The sequence below is a fragment of the Sycon ciliatum genome, chromosome 1, assembly GCF_964019385.1.
Source record: "Sycon ciliatum chromosome 1, ocSycCili1.1, whole genome shotgun sequence".
NCBI lineage: Eukaryota > Metazoa > Porifera > Calcarea > Leucosolenida > Sycettidae > Sycon > Sycon ciliatum.
Window position 1 is genome coordinate 82750680 of NC_088643.1, and position 26223 is coordinate 82776902.

General features: G+C 47.4%; 3 protein-coding genes across 3 annotated transcripts in view; 1 reads left to right on the forward strand and 2 right to left on the reverse strand.

The window, feature by feature from the left end:
- The window catches only part of LOC135805881 (uncharacterized), a 101764-nt gene that overhangs the window by 64025 nt on the left and 11516 nt on the right, over positions 1-26223 (reverse strand). The window lies entirely within an intron of this gene.
- On the reverse strand, positions 835-8915 carry LOC135805879 (uncharacterized). Its single transcript, XM_065319999.1, has 2 exons — positions 7967-8915; positions 835-2215 (listed from the first exon to the last, which is right to left on the reverse strand). Exons 1-2 carry the CDS (start codon positions 8765-8767, stop codon positions 1097-1099), a joined length of 1920 nt encoding a protein of 639 aa, XP_065176071.1. The 5' UTR covers positions 8768-8915; the 3' UTR covers positions 835-1096.
- On the forward strand, positions 10797-24322 carry LOC135805880 (uncharacterized). The gene is made up of 4 exons (XM_065320000.1): positions 10797-10927; positions 11027-11097; positions 11216-11346; positions 18877-24322. Exon 4 carries the CDS (start codon positions 22234-22236, stop codon positions 23218-23220), a length of 987 nt encoding a protein of 328 aa, XP_065176072.1. The 5' UTR covers positions 10797-10927; positions 11027-11097; positions 11216-11346; positions 18877-22233; the 3' UTR covers positions 23221-24322.

Below are 26223 nucleotides of genomic sequence, written 5' to 3' on the forward strand. Positions count from 1 at the left end.
CAGCTATGCTTTGTGCCTCTTGGAGCAGCTGTTGCTGCGACCCTGCAGTTCTATTGTTGTTTTTGTGGTGTGTACGAGAGAGTCGAGAAGAAATGCCTCATTTCTTGTTGGATGAGAGCAACGAAGTAAACAAGAAATGCTGTTCTTTTCGAAACACGAGTGCACAGTCCAGAGTTCACGGACTGTGCGGGGAGTGCGGTACGCACTGGCTGCACAGTGCGAAGTTGCAGCATGCACGTGAAGGTGCATGCTGGTCTGAAGACAGTGTTCTTTTTGTTCTTGCACTGCTGGTGTACAGTTGCAAATCCCACCCGCCCACCCAATTGGATATTCATTGCTAGATATGTATGTGCATACGGATTTATTGGCTGAATAAGCAGTAGTGCGTGTATGTCGCGAGCATGTTTCCGCGCGCGCGCGCGCGCGCGTGTGTGTGCGTGAGGCCAATTTCAGATAATTCTGTATTGAGGTAGCACATTGGCTTTGGACTGGCCCATTTGGGGTTACTCAGCATCTCCACTATTGTCGCTGGCGGCAATTCCCAATAATCAGTGCACTGAGCCGCGGTGAACGCAATTCTATCGGAAGTTCATGTATCCAGCGTACCATGGCTTGGATCGCTTGCTGTCTTGCGTTGTTTTCTTTTTGTTATGCTAAAGCGATGTGTACCAGGCTGCCGTAATTATGTTTAAATGCTTGTCTATGACTGTGGCATAGTTATATTAATACACATGCGGTGCAAGAATTGGAGCAGCTTTTGCTGCGACCCTGTTGGAGCAGCTGTTGCTGCGACCCTGCAGTTCTATTGTTGTTTTTGTGGTGTGTACGAGAGAGTCGAAAAGAATGTTTACTTCCGTTTGATTATGATTTTGAAACGTCAACCAATCCCTTCCCATGGCTTTCTTCAATGTTTGCAATGTCATGTGCCTTTGGCAGTCATGCAATGAAACGATGGGTTGCGGAGAGGGAAGGAGGGAGGGGGGGGGGGTTGAGAAGGAGAGAGATAAAAGAGATGTATGGACGGAAACATAAGCAGACGTTTGCCGAAAGGATGTTTTCAAGTGGGGTAAAATCCCTCCATTTGGATGTGTGCACGTTAAAATTGCACAGGTTTGAGCGATACAGTGAGCATTTTGCAGTCTGCAGCTGGAGCCTGAATCACCAACTTGTTCACACCCTTGGTTGATTCCTGGGGAGGTGCCAGGTCAATTGGAGCATAGGAAAACGTTGTGCCCGAACAAATGGTATGATCTAATCCATTGACAATGGAAACTTGCAACCTGTCTGGTCCATAGCTAAGCTGTGCTGTCGTCGAGGGATTTTGAATGGTGATGTTAGCATACGTATGCAAGGCCCAGGTAAGTGTGCTGGCTTTGCTCTCTCCATAGCCAATGCGGTCATAGATCTGTAGTTCTTTGGTGACGTAATCAAGTGAAAACTGGCGGTAAACATACGATATGTTGCTAGGTGTGTAAGCTGAGGTGAGGTTTGTGTCGATGGACATGTAGCCTACGTCACTAGTTCCATGACAGTTTATGGCTGCTGTCAGCGATGCGTTAGCATCAGTTGCTTGATTGTCTTCGTTAAAGGTCAGCGTGTTGTGACCGATATTGCGGAGACGGTAGTAGGTGAAGCGCTTGGATCCAAAATACTCGGGCAGAGCGTAGCTGTCTGCACCGAGGTCGATAGCCCAGCGGTGTCCAGTTGCTTCATAGACGAAGCTACCGACATCCAAATGTCCATGTGGATCACCCTCGTGTGTCAAGCCGGCCTTGATGCCTAGCCAAGCTGCTCCATAGTCAGACCAGGATGAGCGTGCAATGGCTACATTTTGTCGGGGAAACATCATGCATCGAGGCAGCTTTGCGAGATCCTCAAAACTTCCCGCAGGTGTGTAAGCAATCAGATCCTCGGGGGTTGCGTCCCCAGATCTTTGCAACTTGAGGCGCTGAAGATATGCTGCAGCCGGGATGTTAAATCTAGTTGCTAGGTGGTAGAGACTCGGAGTGTCCGTGGGTCCCTCGGTTATTGTATAGCGTCCTGCATCGGCATAGTTGAAGAACTGGAGTGAGGGGGCTGTAGCATGGACAACGAATAGCGCCGTTGAGTTGAAACCAGGCCACGAGCTGAGACCGTTGTCCCCGCCGGTAGCTGTCTCAAGCGAGCTGATAGCAAAGATAGTGTAACGTGTGGCGTAGGCCCAGTACCCAACTCCCTGAACAACAGGAGAGAGAGAGAGAGAGAGAGAGAGAGAGAGAGAGAGAGAGAGAGAGAGAGAGAGAGAGAGAGAGAGAGAGACAGCATGCAAGCAAGACACGCTGTGTGAGTGGTCAGAAAAATGAGAAAGTACAATCCAGTAAAACCTCGACATGGACATGATCTTTTGCTGTGAAGTGTGTGCTGAGCTGACCTCAGTGACATAATGACTAGAAGCCAATCTGGCGAGTCAGTACAAAAGACAAACCAAACTACTTCAGTATCAGCAGTGGGAAATTCACGAGCTCAAACGTGGACTAAGCCACTTCATTTTACTGTGAAGTGGCTTAGTCCACATTTGCTGTAAAGTGGCTTAGTCCACATTTGCTGTGAAGTGGCTTAGTCCACATTTGCTATGAAGTGGCTTAGTCCACGTTTGAGCTCGTGAATTTCCCACTGCTGATACTGAAGTAGTTTGGTTTGTCTTTTGTACTGACTCACGGCCGACCAGATTGGCTTCTAGTCATTATGTCTACTGAGGTCAGCTCGGCACACTACTGGTACCTTGCTTAGAAGGACTTCAATGTGTAGCCACATAACTGCATGTGCAGCTCACAAGTGGAGAATTGACCATACGATGTGCACTGTGTGTATAGTGTACCTGATAATAAAACCCACGGCAAGGATTGAATGAACCATCTCGTACCCCTCGCCTTCTCCAAGCACAAACTATAAGTGAGTCCAGATGGTGGCATGACTGAGAATATACATCCTTGTACGTAGAATAGGTCATGTACACCCATTAGAGGCTCTGTTTTGAGTGTCATTAATTGGACACATGTGCTGGTCTAAGCCGCTCGGTTGATCAGTTTGTGTTTCCGTTGCATTGCATTTTTACTTGGGCTATCCGAACAGACCCTAAGATCTTCTTGCAGGGTGCCCAAGGAATTTCTTGAGAACATGGCGAAAACAGTTCGGAGTATGAAGTACAGTCATGTGGGGCAGAGGAATTCGGGGACTGCACCAAGGACGTGTACTTTTTTTATAATAATACAGTAGATATTGGTTATAACGTGCCCTTCTGATTTTTCACATTTTATCACTATAACCGGTATATCACTACAGGCGATTTTCAACTGCACTCGTCATACATACACATTATACACGTGTGGGTACTCGATCGCGCCAATGTAGCGTACTGATACATGATGGATGCTACTGCACCTTCTCCAGTTTAGAGTGAAGAACTTCTTGGCCCAAAGGCATCATCCAGGAAGCACCAGACCAGAATACCCTATGACAACACACATGTGGCTCCAAGTCGAGACATCAATGCCTCACATTCGTGTGTTGCTATCACTATAGACGATACTTTTTCTGCACAAAGAGGTGTTTTGAATGGTGATTCTGTATCCTTATAGCCGATTTATCGCTATATACGATATATTGGTTATAATGATAATTTGACTGGCTTTTTTTCTGGTTTTGCTTTTGATATTTTTCATTTTGTATCAATATAGCCGGTTTATCACTATGTCCGATGACTTTATAACCGATATCCACTGTAATAATAATACCACAGCACGCGTAATAATATAATTATGTTGGTATAATTATACGTTCCGCTTCTGTCCTATCTCCTATGATCAAATTCCATTATCAAGATAATTATTAATACGGTGCACTGATGACCTGTGACGCCAGATCATGGATTGTCGGCCAGATTTCTCCATGTAGGCTTGTCCAGAGCGATGGCCCTCACATTCTGCAGCTGATTGCTGCGCTTCAAGTCGATGTTCCTTCTCTGTAAGTCGCTTGTGATGCGCGTCGCAATGGATGTCCTTGGACGTCCACGCCCAGCCTTGCTGTTGACTTTTTTTTATAATTTTATTTATTATTTATTAGAAGCTTCTCCGCGTTGGCATCAATGCAATGTAAATATACACAGCATGTATAGCTTTCGCATAAGCCGAAGCGACAACAGCCAAACAGGATATTGATCGCGATATAAAACATATGCGATATAAAACGCGTGACGAAAATAGAATACAATTAAAACAAGCAAACGAGCAGCTCAACCGAGTTGAATTTGAACTTGCTGATCATTATCAGGGTTCATCTGTGAGCAGCAACATATCTCTCCAGGATACGGCCGCTGAGGTAGGTCCACGCCCCGCGATTCTGGGCGATGCTCCTCAGCTCCTCAAGATCTGCCGAGGTCTTGAGGGTCCTCCCAACCAGCTCGAGATCGTGTCTGAGCACGACCGGCAGAGTTGTGCGCGGCCTGCCCCTCCAGGTAGGCTCAGTGGATGGCTTGAAGTAGGAGCACATTGACAGGTTCGCCGGTGCACTCTGGTCCAGCCGCAGCACATGCCCAAACAGACGCCAGCGGGCTCCCAGGATCGAGATACCAAGTGGTGTTGAGTTTGTCCTCTTGTACAGGGTGTTATTCTTGATCTTAGCTGGGTACCGTATGCCAATAACTTTCCGCAGTTGTTGTCTGTGGAACGCATCAACTCTATGCATAGCGGTGGCAGTGAGGCCCCAAGTCCCGTTGTTGTAGCACAGGACCGGTAAGACGAATGCCTTGTATAGCCGTACTCTCAGCGATTCGTTTACAATGGAACCTCGTATCCATAATGCCCAGAGCCGGTGCAGGGCAGCTGTGGCGAGTTGCATTCTCCGCGCAGCATCCTCGTGGTCACCAATGAGGGAGCCCAGCTTCCTAGTGAGGCGCCATTCCTCGCACACTCTGTCGTTCAGCCGTGTGATGTTTGTGAGTTCTATTTTAGATTCATTGATGTTGAGGTCCCAGGCTTTGAGGCACTTTGCAATGTCGGGCAGGAGCTCTTGAATACGTTTGCAGTCAGACGATAGGAAGTCGACATCGTCGGCGTACTCTGTATCAGTTGGCAAGCCGAGCCTGACATCTAGGTCGGGTCTTGCGCAGATAATCTGTCTCACCTCCCGAAGCGCTGCCTCCAGGTAGATAACGAATAGGACAGGTGATAGTGAGTCACCCTGTGGTGTGCCTCGGGTGGTCTGGAACTGCTCGCTCTTCCCTCCAGGTAGCCGGACCTCAAGGGACGTGTTCCTGAGTAGGTAGGAGATAATGGTGACCTCATCATTCTCAAGGAAGCTAGCTAATATAGTGAGCAAACGGTGCCTGGATATTGTGTCGAACGCTTTCGACATGTCTATGCCGAGCACGCCAAATGATTCCTTCACTCGCTGGCACCGTGCCGCGATCCATCTGTAGGACCAAACAACATCAGCCGTACTCCTACCACTGCGGAAGCCACTCTGGTTCGGAGACAGGAACGTGTTGACTGCATGCCTGATGCGATTTAGGGCAATGATGGACAGATAAGGCCATGGTAAAAATTAGGGGTCAAACGGGTGTACCGGGTACCCGGGTACCCGCCCGTTAATCTCAGGTACCTTTAGTAAAAGGGTACCCGTTTGTAAAAAAAAAAAAAAAAAAAAAAAAAAAAAGGTGATCCTATCGTATTCCAAGACTCAAAATAGGAGTGCGGATACTCTTTGGCCTTTTTCCTGTGCATTCCCGCTTTCGACTTTCGACTTTATCAGGCAGGAGCAGGCTGAAAGACAGACTTGACAGTTGTTCTCTCCACTCTAGTGCAAGTAAAAATCCTCGTACTGGAGGTTTTTGATTGTGATGTGAGAAAATGCAAGACTTGAAACTCGTTCGAGGTGGCAGCTGAGTAACTAAAAAGTTACGATGGTTCTCCGACATCGAACCTGCCACAGTACTTGATGAACTAGTGTCACCAGGCTGAGTGACCAGTCGGAGTGTCACAAACGGTGATGTCCGTAGGTCACAGTGGTAGCTACATGTATGATACTCATGGTTGTAGTTTGTTCCTTCAATCGACGAGCTGAAAAGTAGTTCGAAATATTGCATACAAGATTACGGATTTGTGAAGATTCATTTCACGAGTTCAACAAGCTAGCACTAGCAGCTATAGCTGGCCAGCAGCACATCAGCTGTGTCAGGCACCCCAGCTAGCTATGGGCGCGAACATCTTCTGAATGCAACGAGTACCAGTTCTCTGCGAACATAGCAAATAGGATTGCGCGAGATCACGTGGCTTGAATCACATCGATCTGCAGTTGATTTGCGTACATGTATCAAAATACATGTAGCTTGTAGGACCATCTACATGTACGATTGTAAGTTACTGCCTATGAAGTTATGTACATGGGCAAATGCACGGATGACATTCATTTGGAACCTTCATTGCCATAATAATATTATGATACACGAATCAATTGCGAATCATAATGTAGTATCAAAATACAACCTGAGAATATACAAATTAAAATCATGATTTATGTGAGAAATGCGCAAAAAAATAATATGGCTGCTAAAGGGTACCCGTTAACCCGCCCGTTAAGAAAATTACCCGTTCGTTAGTTAAAGGTACACCCGTTTGACCCCTAGTAAAAATTATCTTTGATTCTCAAGTACGCGCGCACCGATTTCTGGCGGCGCACCGACGATTTTCTTAAATTCTATGCATGCATATGCGCGCATTGGCCGGCCGCCAGCCATGCATGGTGTACATGATTGTACAAATACGGCTGCACTGTACAGTCCTGGCATGCTGTGTACTAATACACACTGCACTGTTTGTATACAGATACATGTACATGGCAGTGCTACAGTCCATTTCAAAACTATAGACGCGTACCTAGGCAAAAACCGTTATGCCAGCATCTATACCACATAAAATCTGTTATCACTTTGTGCATAATTTTTTCCAAATTGGGCGTCTGTTATCCAATCGTTTAGAAACTATAATTATGAGAGTAATTGTGGAGCGGTCCTGAGCAATATTCCGAAAACTATTCTCAAAAAGGTCCAGCCAAATTTGAAATATTTCAAAAACCCTACGCGTCTATAGTTTTGAAATGGACTGTAGTGAGACTCGACGTGTGCATGAATCAGGGAGTAGTAAAATACCGGTATTTTTCTACTCCCTGACCATGTACACATGTGTGACCCTATCTTTGGAAATAAAAAATTGTGGAAAATAAAATAAAAAAATCGCTCGCTCGCATCGATTTTCACAGGCTCATGACCTGAGAATCAACTTATATTTTCGTGCGTTTGCTCTTGTTCTGCGCAACTCCATTGAACCTGCCATCGTGGTCTTTGTTTTTCTTCGTGGTAGTTGAAGTTGCCCACCCACCCACCCTGGTTTCATGGGGGTCTTCCGCTGTTCTTATTGATATTCTATGCCAATGTGTGTGGCTTATGATAATGACATACATCGGTTATTACATACCATTTCTTGCTGTCTCTATTCTTGGGTCCGACTGGCAGCGGGGCAGGAATTAATGAAATAGAAAGGTTTTTTGGCCGAAAGGCGTGTTTTTCCTCTAGCCCGGTTGAGCGGTCACGGCTAGGAATGTAGGGAGTCATTATTTTCAGGCGCTCCCCTGCTGCCCAGTCACCCATGCTCACCACTGACCATGCCGTTTCATTTGATTTTACGGCCTTTTCTCCTGCTTGCTGGCAGTTCTTTGATGGATTTAGATGTTTTCGGCTATTCATCTATTATGTGGCTGCGAGTGTGGTTTTTTGCTTCTTCTCATTTCTGGAAAACCACTACGGTGGTGAGTGTGATTGCTCTGGTAGACCATTACCCCATGTACTGAACAGTTGCTTTGTGAGTGAAACACATTTCCTTTGGATACAGAACACGACTCAGTCCAGAAGAGAAACAAAAGAGCAAACCCTTACCTCTGGCCATGCGCCCAGGGGACCGTAAGACTCCATGGCTGTGGGCAGGGCCTTCAATGCATGTTGACCTACAGACTGTGCGCTTGGGCAGTTCTTGCTATCCGCAACAGCTAGCATGCCGACTATCATGCCACCATTGCAGACATTGTTCCAGTTATCAGGATACACGCTCCAGAATGCCTTGTCTTTGTAGCCTTTCAGAGCCGGCTGAAATCCTTTCACCTCCAGGGCCTGTTCCAGGAGACTTCCCTGCTCCTCGGTCAGGTCATTGTAAAACCAGTCATAGCCGATAGCCACCGTATGCGTCATTTCAGCCACGTCCAGAAAATGTGATGGATTCCAGTCACTGAAGTTCACGGCAGCATGCAGCTCTTTCCAGCCGCGCTGCAGCCACGTCTGATTGGCGGGCTGAGAGAGGCGATAGAGCAGACCCATCGTGTACACCCGGTCCAAGGCCACGCGAACGGTGGTCAAAATTCCTGAAGGACCAGGGGGCGGTCGAACTACCGGTGGCGCCTTCAAGATCTCCTCACCGTGTTCCACGATCTTCTCGTGGAACATCTGAGCAACAAAATCCGTCTTGATATACTCTCTTATCCTATCTAAGTCCTTGTCCAGTACTCTCAACCGTGGGTGAGCAACTAGAGCATTCTCCAGTCTACGACCTTCACCTTCCTCGATCAGAGAGAGTAGATGTTCAATGTAGCCAACTGACCCCATTTCATTGCCTTGCCTCATCAAACTGGCAATGCTTCCTTGCCACAAGGCTAGCATCAGTAGAATGTTCGCTACACAATTCATTGTGCTGAATCCTACCCGATCAACTGCTACTGTTTACCTACTGTGAAACGATTCCACAAGTGACTGAGAACAGAGAAATCCCGCAGCGAGACGGGAGACTCACTACACGCTTGGAATACGAGATTCCGAGGCGAAGTAGCGTTTCAGCTGAAAACAACGATAATGCTTTCCTATCCATTGCGCAGTTCTGGCCTGTTTGCTTGCCACGTGATGTAGACAGTAATAGTGACAGGAAAATAAATATTATGCTAGCTGCATTCTGCGCTCACCATGCCGACTCAGCGAAAGCAACCAGGTGTGATTTACGATTTTGTTTTGTTTGAATGGGGTGCGACCATACAGCTGGATACAATGAAATACACAACGCCTCAAGTGTCTGGGCGAGTGAATGTTACAAGGGAGATCATGCAAGAGGACAATATCACCATGATCACGTGTCAGACTAATATCTGGAGTAGTGCACACGTTTTGAAGCAGAGGACTGAAGATGGCCATTACAGTGTGTACGTACGAGCCTCCACAGAAGAGAAGAATTAGGGATCCATGTTTCATCAATGCGACGCAACCGAATGGAGGATAGGTCCGAAGTACAGGCAAATTTCCGTGCATGGAGAGAAAAAAGTAACCATTTTACCATTAATACACGTGTAGCACTGTGGAAGGTGCAGGATCTGATGGACAGCACTCAAAAGTCTCATACACACACACACTCGCTCTCTCTCGCTCTCTCTCTCTCTCTCTCTCTCTCTCTCTCTCTCTCTCTCTCTCTCTCTCTCTCTCTCTCTCTCTCTCTCTCTCTCTCTCTCTCTCTCTCTCTCTCTCTCTCTCTCTCTCTCTCCCTCCCTCCCTCCCTCCCTCCCTCCCTTCCTCTTGTAGGCGCTCAATTGGGTTTAACTATTACTTAGCTCCGTCAAGTTGTGGCGAAGGTCAGGTTGTGGCCCAGCATACGTGTCGCAGCATCGTGTAAACACCGTGATCAGTGAGTGATCACTGGAATGACAGCATGCAAAGATGAGAAATGGCCTAAATTTGCTGCTTACAATCGCCCCTGTCACATCGTTCGACTCTCCGGGATCTCTCTCTCCCCCCCCCCCCCCCCCTCATGGAAAAGACTAGTACAGTGTTTGTTCTGATGTTCACCTGTCTTTTGCGCTGCTTCTTGCAGCCATCATACCAGACCGTGCTTTTCTCAGACCTTTCAGTGGTTCACGTGGACCCGGCTTTATGTACTGTATCACTGTCATTTCCACTTGTCAGTACTGTACTCATGGTACTTGAAGTACTACTCAATCTGCGGACAGAACTGTTTACTTGAAGTACTAAACTGTAACTGTTACACGTTCGTAGCAGCTTTTGAGTTGTTGCACGATCTGAATCACCGATATCTAGGTTATAATAATGTACTCTTGGTTTTGGACAACACTATTCTTGAGTCTCCGCCCGAATCTAAAAGATTAAAAGTCGAGTAAAAGTACAATGAAAAGGAGGAATGTCGACGAGCAAAGAATGTTATGATGATACATAAAACTCGTCCGTGAATATTCGGCCTCAAAGTAATACAAGGAGACGCGGCGAACAGGAACACCCTATCAGTATCCATGCCTATTCCTCGCGCCTAGCACGTAATCCTTGTATTGCCTGTAATCACAAATACAATGTTTATGATTGTAGACCCGTGTACAATCATGTACATGTAGATCTACCTACGCCGCTACGGTCCTTGCATTATGACATGGCCTCGACCGCAAGCAGGAAAACTATTAGCTAGGCAAAATGGCCTGTCAACTCTTTTCCTGGTACTGGTTCCTGGTTGTCAGACGTTCGAACAACGATCCTAGACTACAGCTACAGCTACAGGTACTAGGTAGACAAGCTGTGGAGAGATCCGTACTTGCAGGTGGCGCTTGATATCCCCATCGTTATGTACATCTAGCACGGTACCAAGTTAGTTTCGATGAAACGTAGCCTTTCTGATATGAATAGTAGCCGCAAATTTCGTATGATCGGCATAAAGCTTTGTTCGCTTTGGAGAAAGAGCAAGAGAAACCTCCTTTCCAGTCTTGTTGAGAAAGACGGGGTTGCAGTGAACCGAATGAATATCTGTCTTTGGTCCGAGTTGACTGTCTTTCAATCGCTACCTATTCTGGAGCCTACTAGGCTGTGAGTACGGCGGATTCACAGCTCATGGTGTGTTCGAAGGCCACGGAATCCAACTCTTTATTTTGTTTCCTGCCCTATTTCCTGCTCCTTTTTTCATAGGCTTGCGCGAAGGAACATCTGCTGGACGATTATCTGCAACGTTCTGAGAATTTCTAGATCCTTTTCTTCTGGTAGGTAGCTAAATAGTTTACTCAGAGAGCCGCGCTCTACTGTGAATTCGACAGAATTCGTCGGCTCCGACCTCGTTGACCTCAATCCTCATCGACTTCTTTTTTCATTTTATCGTAGAACGTTCAAGAAGAGCAGCAACGTGTTGGTCGATTTGGCAGGGAACCAGTAGACGTGGAATATCTTCTACATGCATGGCATGTTCAGAGCCCTCGGTTCTACCAACAAAAGCTAGCTCGAATAGAAGACAGGTAAGCAGATCGGTTATTGGTTTCTTAGCGCACATAGTGCAAATGCTGCGTAGTAGATTTACGGTTGTTTTTGGTAGTCACCTACCGCTGAATTAACTGTTCAAGTTTCGTTCATGCAGTTTACAGTCGTGAGCGATTGACCCCCAGATCGCCAACGCTGCTTCGTACCTTATGCATGATTGTGGTATGGAATAACCACTGAATCGCCTAAGGATTGCTTCTTGATGATTTCCTGGAGTGAAGCTTTCAGAGGATGAAAAGCGCCCGTAGGACTGCAACAAGCGAGTGGCAGTTGTCTACTTGGCAGCCATCTTGAACTACAGTAAAACCTGGTTTAAGCGACCACCCCACTGTGCAAGCAAAAGCAGTCGTTAAAGCCAGGTGGTCTTTAGAGCCAGGTCTCATACATTCGTGGCATATCGGATCGTGTACATACAAGTGCATGATTGTCCTTCCATGTACTCATATTGACAGGTCTGGAGCATAGAATACTTTCGTGCAAGCGAAGCAAGCCTCACTCAACTTCTCAAGTGCATGCAACGCTAGCGCATCCTGCACTGTCACTTGTCACTTCTGTTGACTGCATGCACTTGCTTCAGAGCGCATTTCAAGCCTGTTTCTCTGCCAGTCAAGATGGCACTTTTGGCTAGTTTTGCTTGCTGTGTGCAGGTCCATATGGCACTTGGTACACTAAAAGTCGGTCACTGGTCGCGCAAGGCAGGTGGTCGCTATGTCCGGTGCAGTTGCAGTGTAGAATTGTCCGTGCATGGAAAAACGGTGGCTAAACCAGAGATTGCTTACACCAGGTTTTACTGTACTGTCAAACAATGGCGAACATTTCTCGAGAGTTTGGGATATTATTCATTTCAAAACGAATTTCAAGTAAGAAATCAGCACACAAGTGATACTGATATTCAAGGACCTGATGAAGATCGATCACATCTTTAACCCTTTCCGGACTGATGCCGCACATGTGCGTCAAAAAGTCATACCCTGATTTCCTGATGCCGCATATGTGCGTCAAGTAAAAGCGCATACTTGTACAGTGCATATACATCACTGTTCAAATTGTCGTAACTCCATTGTCCTTTCTCCAATTGTCGCGAATGATGGCTCATTGGAAAGGTGAGAGAATAAGCTTTCCAGTGGTATGTCGTTTGATATAGCGCGGTGCGGAATCACTGAGTATCGAAGAACGAAACACGGATACGCTTGAAATTGTTTCGAAAATTTGTACGCAGAGCGCTTCAAGTGCGTCGGCGTGCCTCAAACGGGGGACTTTCCCAGTGACTCATCGCTGCACAGCGCATGCGAAGTAGAGATCAAATGAATCGCTTGAGCTTCATGAATCTGCAGGACTTTGAATCATCGTTCTACGTTGAGTAAAAATTGAGAAACGATAAAATTTGTGGAGGTGGGTACAGAATCTCGCTCAGGCGCAATAGGGCAGCTCTCAACAGGCTTGAAGGCGATTCTGTTGCTCCTGCCGGGTGTCTAGTGGCGATATTCAGAGAGAGGACATCTGTAGCTTTCCAATGCGACCAAAAAGAAATAATTACGAAACTGGTGAGTGAAATTAGATAATTTTCAAATGCATACTGGGACTACTGCGTACGGCAGGGCGGCCGGTGGCAGGAATCAGGGGATTTAGCACCAGGGCGCAAAAGGTTAATGTTCTAGCCAACAGCCTTCCAACTTCGAAGGTTTCAAGGTTTTGAAATAATGTTAGTGAGGGGAAGATGAGCGTCATCAAGACAGAAACAAGCTAAACATTACAGCCAATTAAGAATTTTGGCTATGCCATAATTATAAAAAAACAAAAATTAGAGTAGGATGAAAAAGCGTTTTTACTGCGAGTTTCATGCACTATTAAAGTGATCATCAGAAAACACTTTTTTTCATCCTCTTATTATTGTTTAAACCAGCTCTGCCTTTCGGTATTGAGCACTCGATTAGAAAACCTGGAACCTCTCTGTTTTATGCCATATACAGTCAACTTCGTGTATAACGACACTCGGCGGGGCATCAGAACAGTGTCCTTTTCCGCGAAGTGTCCTTATACCCAAAGTCTCATTATATGTATCAGAGTGGGATGGGAATTTGCTCTGGGCATGGAAATTCTATCGTTATTCGCGAATTGTCGTTATATGACCCGCGCTCTGCGAAAACCGACCTTAGGTGCTTCGTAATTTTTTCGAGAAAAAGAACAAAACGTCACGGTCTGTCGATTTTTGAAGATCACAAGGTGAGAGTCATGGCGGAACGAAGCAGAAGACAGTCGCTAGCTCAAATAATTGCTGTGGGCTTCTCCCAGAGGTTTCATTCGAACTCCTTTACGATGAAAAGTCATTTTTTGGCCTGGTCCAATCGCAGTTCTGATGACAGCAGTGCCAAGGAGAGTTGGATGTGGAATCGCAGGACGCAACGCTGATCGAGCTGGACGGGCATGCGAAGGAGAATTTCGATTAGGCGTCAGTTTTGCCACCAGCCCAGCCCCTCAATGCCGGCAATATACAGAGTGCAGACCAAGAAAAATCGGTTCAAGTACTGTCTACAATCCAGGAGGCGTGCGACAAGTTTGACAAGGGCTGTAGTTGTTCCGCACTGGTGGTGTTTCAAGAGCGTGACACTTGAAACCTTGCTTTAAGTTTACAGCGCACACAGCGCACGTCCTGACCAAGTCAGAGCGCTGCTTGTGTGTAGGCGGAAAGCTAGACGTGCTCAGGATCAGACGTGGTGAGGCTACCCAGCGCGTCCAGCATGCTGGGAGATGTGATAAGATGGGGCTCAACAATACTACTCTGAACTACTGAAGACTACAGTCAGTGGCTGGTGTGGAAGTCATGTACATGCATGTCAGGAAGTCTTTGTGTATGCCTCCAGCCTAGGATCAAGCCCTGGGTGCTGAAATCTGTGCAGGCTGCTGTCAGTGCAAGTGAAATCAGCCCAACACAGGACGAACTCTGGAATGCACTGCCTGTGGAAGATGTTGTGGAGCTGAAGCATTTTATAGAGCATTATGCTATAGCTCATGGCCTCCCTTAACCTGCAGATCCACATGGGCACAACAAGCCAGTACCAACCTACATGTATTTGCCCAGTATCACTACGAAGAAGCTTGTTCACCAGGCGTTCACAAAGCCTGGTGGCAAAGCTGCATACAGTACGTTTGGCAAGATTTGGAAAAGAGACTGCCATGATATCACCGATTATGAAACAATGTGTGCGGCAGATGGAGACATAACTAGAATGATGTTCTACTACCAGTACCAGATAAAACTATCAATATCCTTTAACCCGGCATTGATCTGAGCTTCTTCACTACTTTGCACCTGCCTCTACCCATCACCCTGGCTGGCATATCCTCATACATAGCCAAATACCTCTTCCAGCAGATTCGTGAGCAACACCATCCACAGAAGAGAGAAAGAATGTGTCTATCTCCACAACAGGAAGATCCAATGCCATCATAAACCTTTCCTTTTGAAGATTATGACATACAGATATATTCTGCAAAGTTTGGCTGCAATCATGCTGCTTGAATTCTCACAGCATTGGCTCCAAAATGTAGCATAAAATCCAGGATTTTTGCTACTTTTCCTCAAAATATTGTACGAAAAGTGCAAAGAAATTGTCATTGTATCTAACTGAATATGTATGCAATCCACCTCAAACTTCACCAGAAGTTGAAGAAAGGGTCATGGGTCAACAATCCAGCACAAACTCAATTTCGCCAAAATAGCACCTAAGGTCGGTTTTCGCAGAGCGCTGGTCATATCCGCAGTCGTTATTAGCCAAGTTGACTGTACTATATCCATGTCCCTGTTTGAATCCACACAACATTGGTCCTTTATAGCGAACTGTTTTCGCGTATAACGAACCATATCGTGCAGGGCCGCATTTAAACTAAGTGTGACCATACTGTCATGGGCCATATGCCAGTCATGACGTGTTGCTTGTATGGTGTGAGAGCATTTCGGTTATAAAGAACTTTGACTATAGAACTAATTCTCCTGCACAGTGATGTGCGTTATATCAGGAGTCGACAGCAAATGTACTGCAAAATTGTGCCAGGTTTCCAAAAGGAAAAAAGATACTCTTTCTGACTTCTTATAATCACCAAATGACGAGGGCGCAGGAGGAGAAAGGAAATGCAAGACTAAACAAATGGCGATGGAAAAAGACGTCAAGAAAAAAAAACAAAGAACAAGCAGTGACAAAGCGACGACAAATCGTGACAACCAATCAGGGCCCAATACATACAGAACACATGACCAAGATAACCAGACCACAGACGAATCACACATGACTCTCTTTTCCAGACCAAATTAGCACTGCGCGTGTAGAGCATTCACTTGACAGTCACTCTCACACAGACGGAAGCAGATTCTCACACTCTGACAACGCGTACTCTTGCATGCACCACATACCATAAACGTCACACATCACACCATACTCGCACGTCCACTTAGGCTGCGTTTACACGACAACGCAGGGCCAGTTTTCCGTTTTCAGTCCCGCATTTCTTTTTTCGTTTTCGTACGTTTACACGATCAAAGCCGATCCGGGGTGGTCTCCGTTTGTGTCGTTTTCAAGCGTCTACACGAGAGCAAAGGATCCGCCAAAGTTCGTCATGTGCCAAGTGTTGCCGTGGAAGCACCAATCACACTCAAATAATGGTTGAAAACAGGCACACGACAACACACGTCACATGACGAAAATTGTAAAAACAATTTGTTGGATTGTTGGATCTGTGTAAACGGCCGAAAACGAAACAAACGTGACGGAAAACGAGGCCAGCACACCGTTTCAACTGTTTACACATCCAAATTTATCCGGCAGAACATTTCCGTTTTCAAATTCTTCCACCTTGGCTAGCGTTTTGGTTTTCTTCCGTTTTGGTGTACAACTTTTTCGTTTTGCTCCGCGTACCGTGTAAATGAACATTGGATCCGAAAGGATTTCGTTGCGTTTTCAACCCCAGCGTTGTCGTGTAAACGCAGCCTTAGACCAGGGTGGGAGTCTGGATAAATTCAGATCAAGTCACTATCGGCAGCGCCCTTTCGTCATGACTCGAGTTGATCCAGGGCATTTCAGTTCGTGTACCTCTGTTGCCGTCGCCTCACTCGTTTCTCCTCGTTGAGTATTTCCCCTGAGCGGAGCTGTACTAAAATCAGAAGGGCCCTACAAGGATTTCCAGATGCCAGAAAGTACTTTACCAGCAGAGAGCTCCTTTTGCGGAGCGCCTAAATCAAGTTGAAATTCTCGTTGCTAAAAGGAATTGGGTGTCGACAAAAACATCTTATGAAAACTGTTGTCGTTCTCCACCAGACGCGACGATTCCTGCCTTGGAAGTCCAATCACATCTGGCAGAGCTGGACGGCAGTTGGCTATCGTGAGCGAACGCTCCTACTAGGATGATCAAATTGTCACAATGAACTAATTTTTGTTTGGATGTGCACAGCGAAGCAAGAGTTTTTTGCCGTTGTAGAAAATGACTTTCTGCAAAAAAAGATTCTCGCTGATACTGGGCCATATGACATCAGACACTGGACTCTGCGAGAAAAGAACCAAATGCAACACGCGTAAATCATACTCGAACCGAATTTCGCAACAATTTCTTCTTGGCCAGCGACTACATGCAAAGCCAAACGACAGTACAGGCACATCAGTGGCTAAGCAAAAAATCAGCTGCGGTTTCTCCTTTTCTACAAAGCGAAACTATAAACTTTGCGACAAGTAGCAGTTTATTTGAAATAATTACTCTTGTTCGCGCGCTCCTCACTGTATGCTGCTGCCACTGGAAACACGACAAGTGCAGGTGACGCGACTTTTGTTTGTCACCACTTGGCCAAGTACCTACGCGTTGTCAAGAAGCAGTGACGTCAGACGTCGACGACCTATTGTATGCTGACGTTGCCATAGAGACCAGCGCAGTTATGACACACGCTCTGCTTAGCTCCGTGAGAGAGAAAGTCAATCACTGCAGAATTTGGTCGTTTCAATTGGTTTATTGTATTCACGAAGTGAAAGAAGGGCTGTGTTCAATGCTGTTGGTGCCATAAACTGCTTTTTACTGTGTATGTATGCATTGCATGCTGAACCCTTTTTTTACAGTGTTTCCGATAATTTGTATTGAATTTTTTACAGACAACATGTATCCGGTTTACCAGTACAATTTTTGTATTTCGGCCAACACCGACCCTGGGATGCACATCATGGAGTTGTACAAGCCCGGGTTTGTGTCACTCCCTGTCACAGATCTACTGACATGACCAGTACTGTACATGAACTGTTCAACCAAATTGACTTCAGCTCGACTTTGGTGCGGGAGGGCCCGGGAATCTCTATTTTTTTGGTCTTGCCTTAGTAGTCCTCTCGGTTGTGTACTGGAATGTGACACCGATAGGAGAAAGCTGGAGTGCGGAGACATCAGCAGAGAAGCAAAAATAGTGATGAACAAATTCATACTTGCCAACCCTACCGGAATTTCCGGGAAAATCAAGGAAAACTCGTTTTCCTCCCGGTATACCGGAAAAGTAATAACATCTACCGGATTTTCGAAAATGTCCGTCAACACCTTTTTCGATGATTTTCAGTGTTTTGGACGCTCGCTCGCGCAGTGCTGGGTTAAAATGAAGGTCTAGCGAGCGAGAACTTTTGAGTTAGCGCATGAAAAAGTACTTTTTGTCGTACATGCTGTACTATTTTGCGAATGTTTTGTGGTCATGGTGACGTCACTATGATGTCATATACAACATTTTGCACAATTATGATGTAAAAATTGCAAATCAAGGAAAAATGGGCAAAATCAAGGAAAAGCGTCATCAGTGTCAAGGAAACTGTTTGGCAGGGGTTGGCAAGTATGCAAAGTGCTGAAATATTTTGGTTGGGACGAATCAGACGTTCAGCATTTACCTCAACCAAGGACCATGCCGTTTGCTCTTTCCACTTCCTGAAGATGGATGTGATGCTTGCTGGCGACTCCCCTATCTCCCGTAACATCTTCTGGAGCCAGGTGAGATGACGGGTGGTGGAACGAAATGATGTCGTACATTTTTGAAAGTTTGCTGAAGATTTCTCAGGAGAGATGGCGAATATCAAGAGAAACCATTTCCTAGGCTACAGTCATTGGAGAAGGCCAATAAACAGTTCACGGCACTAACAGCATTGAACACAGCACTTCTTTGGCATCGTGAATACAATAAGACAATTGAAAAGGACCAAATTCTGCGGTGATCAACTTTCTCTCTCACGGAGCTAAGCAGAACGTGCGTCATCACTGTGCTCGTCGCTATGGCAACATGATCATACAATTGGCAAGTTTGGCTTATCGTATACAAGCGAGAGATATGCCATTCGAACCGATATCAAATTGTCTTTCTTCTGGACCCTACTTGCCCTGAGCAATACCAATTTACCTTTAAAGGTAAATTGGTATTGGTCAGGGCTGATATAATCCTAATTAGTAACAAATTGATGGAAATGAAATGTTGGTCTAAACTAAGATTCTCTGTCAACTCATTTCAGTGACAATTACCCAATCTCTCTGACGTCAATCATTCCTGAGACAATTCTGCTCCAGCTTCCAGTCAACAACAACTAACTGGTGAGTGCTGATTGTCTTGCTGTCAATGACACACTAGCAATTAGACCCACACATATAACATGCCAACACGTATGTGCACACATGTGAGCACACACACACACACACACACGCACGCACGCACACGCTCACACACACACACACACACACACACACACACACACACACACACACACACACACATACACACCTGGCCTGGTATACAGCTGCCAAATGCTTGGCCACGCTGCCCCTGAGACAGGGGAGAGTAGAAGAGAGAGCTCGAAAGAAAGCCAGCACTGCCACCAGGAAGCCGCTCCGCCACGACGTCGTCCACGATTGCGTACTGTATTGATAGCTACCCTAACGGGTCACGCCGCCCTCCACCCAAGCATGGGTATGATGAGGGACAATGGCAACAAAACAAAAGCAGCAAGCAGAGAGAGATAGCATGAGAAAGACAGCGAAAGTAGTACATCTGGTGTGCGACGCATAGAAAAGAGAGATGACAAGAGATACGCACAAAAAGGAAACAATAATTATTTGAACCTGCATTATTGCAGTTCCGAAACAATCAACCAGTTGATGGAGTGTGGGCACCCAAAGTCCCACCCGGACTCCACTGGAAGAACATCCCACGCAGGGATATCAGCGATAGGCTAAGCATTGAAAAACAGCCATGAGGACACATCGTCTAGAAGTCCACCGCGCTCGAACTGAAATTGCAGGATCAAACAATTTCCCATGCGTCGTCAGGCAGCGTAACCCTTCTCCCTGTGTTGTACATGCGGTTGCACGTGGTGCTCTTTGTCGTACATGTGGCTGCGCTGGTGTCTCCTTGTAGTACATGTGGCTGCGTTTGTGTCTCTGTGTCGTACATGCTGCTGACCCGTGGTACACGCTGCTGCGCTGTCTTGGAACGCTTTGTACATGCCGCTGCACCGTCTTCTGTCCCCTCCGTATGCATTATTTCTCACCTCGTCCCCGTTGTATACGCATTTTCTCGTCTTGTCTCCGTTGTATTTGTCTGGTTGCCATCTTGTGTCCGTCGTACTTCCTCGTCTGCCGTCTTTGTCTCCCGTCCCGTTCGGGCCTTGTTGTACTATACACATGCACCTCTTTCGTCTCCCTCACCCCACTTTTTCCCCACTTTTCCACGTCCCACAATATATTCTCTTGTCCTGTTTTGTGGGAGCTCAGTTCTCCAGTCGCCGCTTGAAGTAAGCCTAAGAAAAAGCTCTCTCTCAATTTGTACTAGTCCTTTGTTGTGTGGCGTGGCGAGGAGCGTAGAGAAATAGTAATAGTTCGTCCTTTGGGCAAGACGACATTTGGCGCCCAACGTGGGGCTCAAACCCACGACCCTGAGATTAACCCTTTACCGGTCTACCATAAGCGTACCGATACTATAGTATCGGTACGTTTGGCCCTCATTTTTTTGGGGTCTTGTTGCTAGGAGACAGCTAAAATGGCGCTCTACGCGTAGCTGAGGTCCAAGGCTTTCTGACGATGTGCAAAACAATCATGCTTACCATACAAATTTTTGCCGTATCGATCGACTGAAGTTTGTTGAAATTGGAAAAGACGACCATCCGCCATGCGCGCATTTCGAGAATGCGGGTGCATCTCTTGGGGCCGTGTTTGACAAGCGTTCTGAGAGCAGTAACATCACTAGTCCAGGCTTGATCTCCCGGGAGGTTTTGCAGGGTAGTGTGTTGAGAAAAAGAGCTCCGTTGAGTCCTGCTAGTTCAAAAATATATCGTCCACGAATGAAGAAACAAAATTCTCCAAACAGAGAGGAAGCCTTCTTGCTGCCAACACGGCGACAGCGACTGTCACAAGGACTCATCAGGTGCGATCAGCTGATTCGCCTGGCCGTGAGAATCACGGCATGCGTAAGCTCGCGCCTGAGTACTCATCTGAGCGAGAGTGAATCTGACGCGAGCAGCGCTGAGATGAACAAACCGAAACTGCGATATCGTGGAATGGGAATTGCTGCTGCTGGCGTATCGCCGATGGCGAGGTGTTGGTGTTCAATGGCGGTATTGTAGAGAGCCGACATTTCTTGTAAAGACATAGCCCTTACCTGATTGTTTATCGTACGACTTCAGCTCCATCACGAACTTGGTATGCCCTCCGTGCTGTGATATTCGTGTATTTCATTCGCAATTGTATTTTCTCTCAACTTGAAGGGCTACCATGGGCCCTATCCTTGCCTGGACCTAGTCATATTTGAATTTTCTGGACGCGTTCAGGCATACAGATTTTGAAAATATATGGTTTACCCATACCTACATCACATGGTTCTTGAGTTATTGCTGGTTGTGTGTACATGTATTTGCGTGACCACCCCTCACATACATTGAGTTAGACCGGCAAAGGGTTAAGAGTCTCATGCTCTACCGACTGAGCACCTGCATCACCATCCATCTCCAGCAACCGTCTCCACTCACAGCTCATGTCTCTGCCACCACTGTACTCCGAGCCTAGACGATCCAGCTCCAAAACGACAACATCGATTCTTCTCTCATCAGATTCAAGTCTTGAATACACACACACACACACACACACACACACACACACACACACACACACACACACACACACACACACACACACACACACACACACACACGCAAACCTGGAACCTGGAATACCTGTCGCCGTAGGAATGGAAGCAATGACTTCATCGCACCGGGGCTCCTAACTCTCCATTTGGTGCATGCTGCATGATCGCCAGGACGACAGAACGCTCAATTGCAGTGGTAGTTGGAGCACAGGATGTCTGGGGCTTGCTTATCAACCCTGAGCCGCCAGCACTGGAACCAAGTTGGTCTCTCCTGTGCTGTAGTGTACTAGAAACCTTCAGGTAGGCCAATGGATGCAAGGTCCGAGGACACAACGTCCTGCTAGCGTTTCTTGGGACCGTGCTGCGTGCGTTTGCAAGGCAGCTCACCAAACAGAATCTGCATTGTCAGCCGGGCTTCCTTCATCCATGCAACATGACCAAGCCACCGCAGCCTGTGCTTTCTGTGGCATCATCAAGTCTATGTGATGATTAGTTATATTGAATAAGAATAATGCACCGAAGGACTGAGAGGACGACTCGTCAGGAAACTGCCAAGGAAATCAAGCAAATAACGTGAAGCCGCATGCACGCGTTTTCGAGCTTGTAGATTTTTGCTTCTTTTCAGCCCAGACGGCATCAGGCCGGACTGGAGAAAGGTAGAGTATTTTCAGGTAGATAGCAGTAGTAGTATAGTGTAGTTGTAGTCTAGGTAGGACACCGGTGGCAGGCCGTCGTCATGGGCGAGTCTTCAAGCGAAGCCCAGATGAAACTGCTTTGTTCCCTCCCGGGGATCGAGCACTCGCTGGTAGGAGTGGTGCAGACGCTGTCTACCCTGGCCACAGAATCCGCAAACCGTGCGGCGAGGATGAGCCGAAGAATTTCAGAGCTATCTTCTGAGGTCAAAGGACTAAAAGAGGAACTGGTCACCCTCAAGGCATCCGCCATTGCGAAACCGATGAGCAGCAGGCCAAAGGCAGTTGGAGCTGGACGCACAACAACGAGCGGCAACTCGTCAACGGCTGTCACTGGGGGCAAAGTGCAGCATCGTAGTACAGACCCAGCGCACCGTAGCACATGCACAGGACACTCTGCAGAAACTCCGTTGACAACGCCTGTAGCAACGGACAGCGCTGGGGACGCGCCCTGTACGAATACTGGTAGCTCTGAGGCCCACGCTGCAGCTACAGCAAACTACACGGAAGTTCATACTGCAGCAGCAACAGCAGACGAAAAGCACAATACCGGCAACAGTGGTCAGGATGCAAAGGGTGTCCAAAGCAAAGGACAGTCCCACGTTGTCCCACCCATGGATGACGAAGATGACGCCTGGACTCTGGTATCGCATGACAAGCCCCGAAAACCAAAAAAGAAAGTCATCTTTGTTGGCAACCTCAAGGCAGGCACAACTGAGGAGCAACTAGCAACATACTTGCACAGGAGAATTGCTGCTGCTGCACTCCCTAACTTCCCGCTACACAGCGTGACAATACTGGAGAAACGGCCACTCAACAATTCTCGCCTCACGGTGTCAGGGCGGGTCATGATCAATGCACAAGATGCTGGATATTTGCTTGCCAAGAACCTTTGGCCGGGCCGCGTGTACTCCAGGCTGTGGAAGTTTGATGCTGACAGAAACAGCAATGGGCGAGCCACATCTGGCGAAGATATTGGAGACAGCATTGACCATAGCACATCCACCCCAAGTACCGGTACTGTTTCTTAGGCCTCTGAAAATGGCAGCAGCACCGGCGACCAACTCTTTGAGGAGACCACGGGCGACCAACTCCTTCAGGAGACTGAGGCCATCGTGGACAAGCTCCTTCAGGAGACGCGGATGGAGACAGCCAACTTGTCTGCCGCACCACCAGCGACAGAAGGTGCACAACAGCCAGAAGAGGAATAGCTCGCACCTCTCCCCTCCTGACGCTGGAGATGCGAAAAGACCACCACCACCAATCTATTAGATCATGACTAGTTCACATTCCACGTTGAAAGTACTGTCCCTGAACATCTGCAGCCTCCGCCAGAAGCTGCAGGATCTAATGCAACTGGCCTCTACTTGTGTGCCCAATGTAATAGCTGTCTCAGAAACTTGGCTCGATTGTACCATTACAATAGCAGAAATGTCCATACCAGGTTACACCCTACATCGCCTAGACCGTTGCGGGAACTTGGGTGGTGGTGGTGTGTATATACACTAATGTCGGACTGAAATGCCACCCCCGGCCAGATCTTGCCACACAGGGTATTGAGTGCTGCTGGGTAGAGGTGAAGGCCCAGCCGAAGCCTTGTCTCATTGCCTGTCTGTATCGGCCACCTCATATGCGAGTGTCTTACTGGCAGGCCCTGGAAGCGACGTTCACTCGTGCGATGAGGGAGCCAAAGGATGTGATAATCTGTGGTGACTTCAATGTTGACTATAGCTGCCAGAGTGGTCAACTCTCATATCTATCTGACATCGCGAATACCCTCGGATTGTCACAAAGTGTGAGTCTGGCCACAAGAATCGGAATTACGGGACCACAAACCACCCTGGACTTAGTATTTAGTACGTTGCTGTGCAGAGCCCCAACCATTGTCTCCCCAGTATCATTTAGTGACCATTCGGCTGTCATCTCTACCCTGGCAATCACTGCCGACTGTGCACCCCAGAGTGCTCAACCGCAGACTCGACACCTCCGAGGCATCAACATGGAAATGTTTCGCAATGACTTCGTGGCTGCAAACTTGTGCTCCTTGGATGGGTCGTGTGATGAGACGTGGACTCGATGGCTGCAGAAGTTCCTGGATATCCTAGACAAACATGCTCCTTTGAGGACCCGCCACACCAAAACACGCAAACATGTTCCTTGGATGGATGCAAACCTGCTGGCCACAATATCTAGTCGAAACCGGGCCCACCGCAAATGGCTACGCACCTGCAACCCTGTGGACCATGAAGCTTTCCGCCAGACCAGACGTGATGTGAACCAGCTTAACCGACGACTCAAGGCCTGCTACTATCAGGATCAGTTTGCCAATGCGGAAGGCCAGCGAAGACAAACATGGAGAGTGATTAACCAGGTATCAGGCAGAACACGGACCCACACTGCTCCTCAATGCCCCCCGGATGAAATCGGACAAGTGTTTGCGGACATCGTCACCGATGCGACTCGCCCAAAGGTGCTATCCATCCCCTCTGGTCCGCATGCAAGTACTGATCTCTGCTGTTTCAAGCCAGTATCCATCGCATGTGTACGCAAGTTGCTCAGCAGTGTAGATACGACAAAGTCAACGGGCAGTGATGGCGTACCTGCTCTTGTACTAGCAGCATGCTCTGCCCTCTTAGCTCCATCAGTAACTCTCATCTTCAATAAGTCACTTTCCAAAGGGAGATTTCCACTATCCATGAAACTTGCAAATATCACCCCTGTGTACGAGAGCGGCGACCCTACTAAGGCCACCAATTTCAGGCCTGTTTCTCTGTTGCCTATTATCTCAAAGATCCTTGAGCGCATCGTACATTCGCAACTCACTGAATTCTTGACCACCCACAGCCTCTACCCAGATTGCCAGTTCGGATTCCGGAAACAGCACTCAACTGAGGATACTGTTGTGATGGCATCGGAGGCCTTTGCCAATGCCAAAGACTCCGGACTCTCAACTTGCGCCGCCTTTGTTGACATGTCGAAGGCATTCGACAAGGTTCAACATGGCACCCTCATCCGCGACTTCTTCAGTATTGGTGTTGGTGGAAGTGCGCTGAATTGGTTGGCAGACTACTTAAGTGACCGGCAGCAAAGAGTTGTCATTGGGAACCAGGACAGCAAGGTATTCCAGCCCAGCAGTGGTGTGCCCCAGGGTTCCTTACTTGGTCCTCTGCTGTTTGTCCTCTATGTACGTGGTGTGGCAGCTGAATTGCAACCGTATGGTGTGTGGACAGTTCAGTTCGCAGATGACATCATGCTCTATATTAGTAGCAGGGACAAACATCAGCTGGAACGCAGTATGTCTTCTGCAGTTACACACCTGGCCAGATGGCTTGCCAGCAGGAACCTGGTACTAAACGAGAGTAAAACCCAGATTTTGTTCATTCCTGCCCATCGTTCTGTGAATCCTCGTGTCAGCGTTATGTGCTCTGGAGTTCAACTGGCACAAGTAGAATCCGCAAAGTATCTTGGTGTCCACATGGACCAAGATCTCAAGTGGACCACAATGGTCAACCAGATCGCCAAGCGAGCTGCCTGTAAAATAGCTGTCCTGTTTAGAAACAGGCGCTGCATGTCCCTCCCGTGCCGCATCACGTACCTGAAGTCCCTGATCCTTCCCGACTTCCTGTATGCTAGCAACTGTTTCTCTGCTGGCCTCACCTCACATCAGCTCGAGCGCCTAGAACGTCTACTCAAGCGCGCAGTCCGCTGTGTTTACAACGCTCCATTTGCATCTCCATCTGCGCCGCTGTATTGCCAATTGCGATTGCACTCGCTAGAAGTTATGTACTGCCACAAGCTTCTTGGCTACACTTGGCGCTGCCTTCAGGGTAAATGCAGCACATTGCTTACCGATATGTTCAGTCCTCTTAATGCCGGCCGTGCTACACGTAGTCAGGGAAATCGAGCACTTAAATTTCCAGTCACTAAGACATCCGCTGGCACACATTCTGCCTCATTCCAATGTGTATCACTGTGGAACAGGCTCCAGCCCGACATCAGGAAAATCCCACAGTACCACCGATTCATGCGATCCC

Excerpts from the sequence above, each read along its gene's own strand:
- LOC135805879 (XM_065319999.1), bottom strand. The coding sequence starts at position 8,767 with ATGAATTGTGTAGCGAACATTCTACTGATGCTAGCCTTGTGGCAAGGA. Across the intron at positions 2,216-7,966 it reads CCCTGGGCGCATGGCCAGAG|GGAGTTGGGTACTGGGCCTA; the intron begins GTAAGGGTTTGC and ends CCTGTTGTTCAG.
- LOC135805880 (XM_065320000.1), top strand. The coding sequence starts at position 22,234 with ATGGGCGAGTCTTCAAGCGAAGCCCAGATGAAACTGCTTTGTTCCCTC.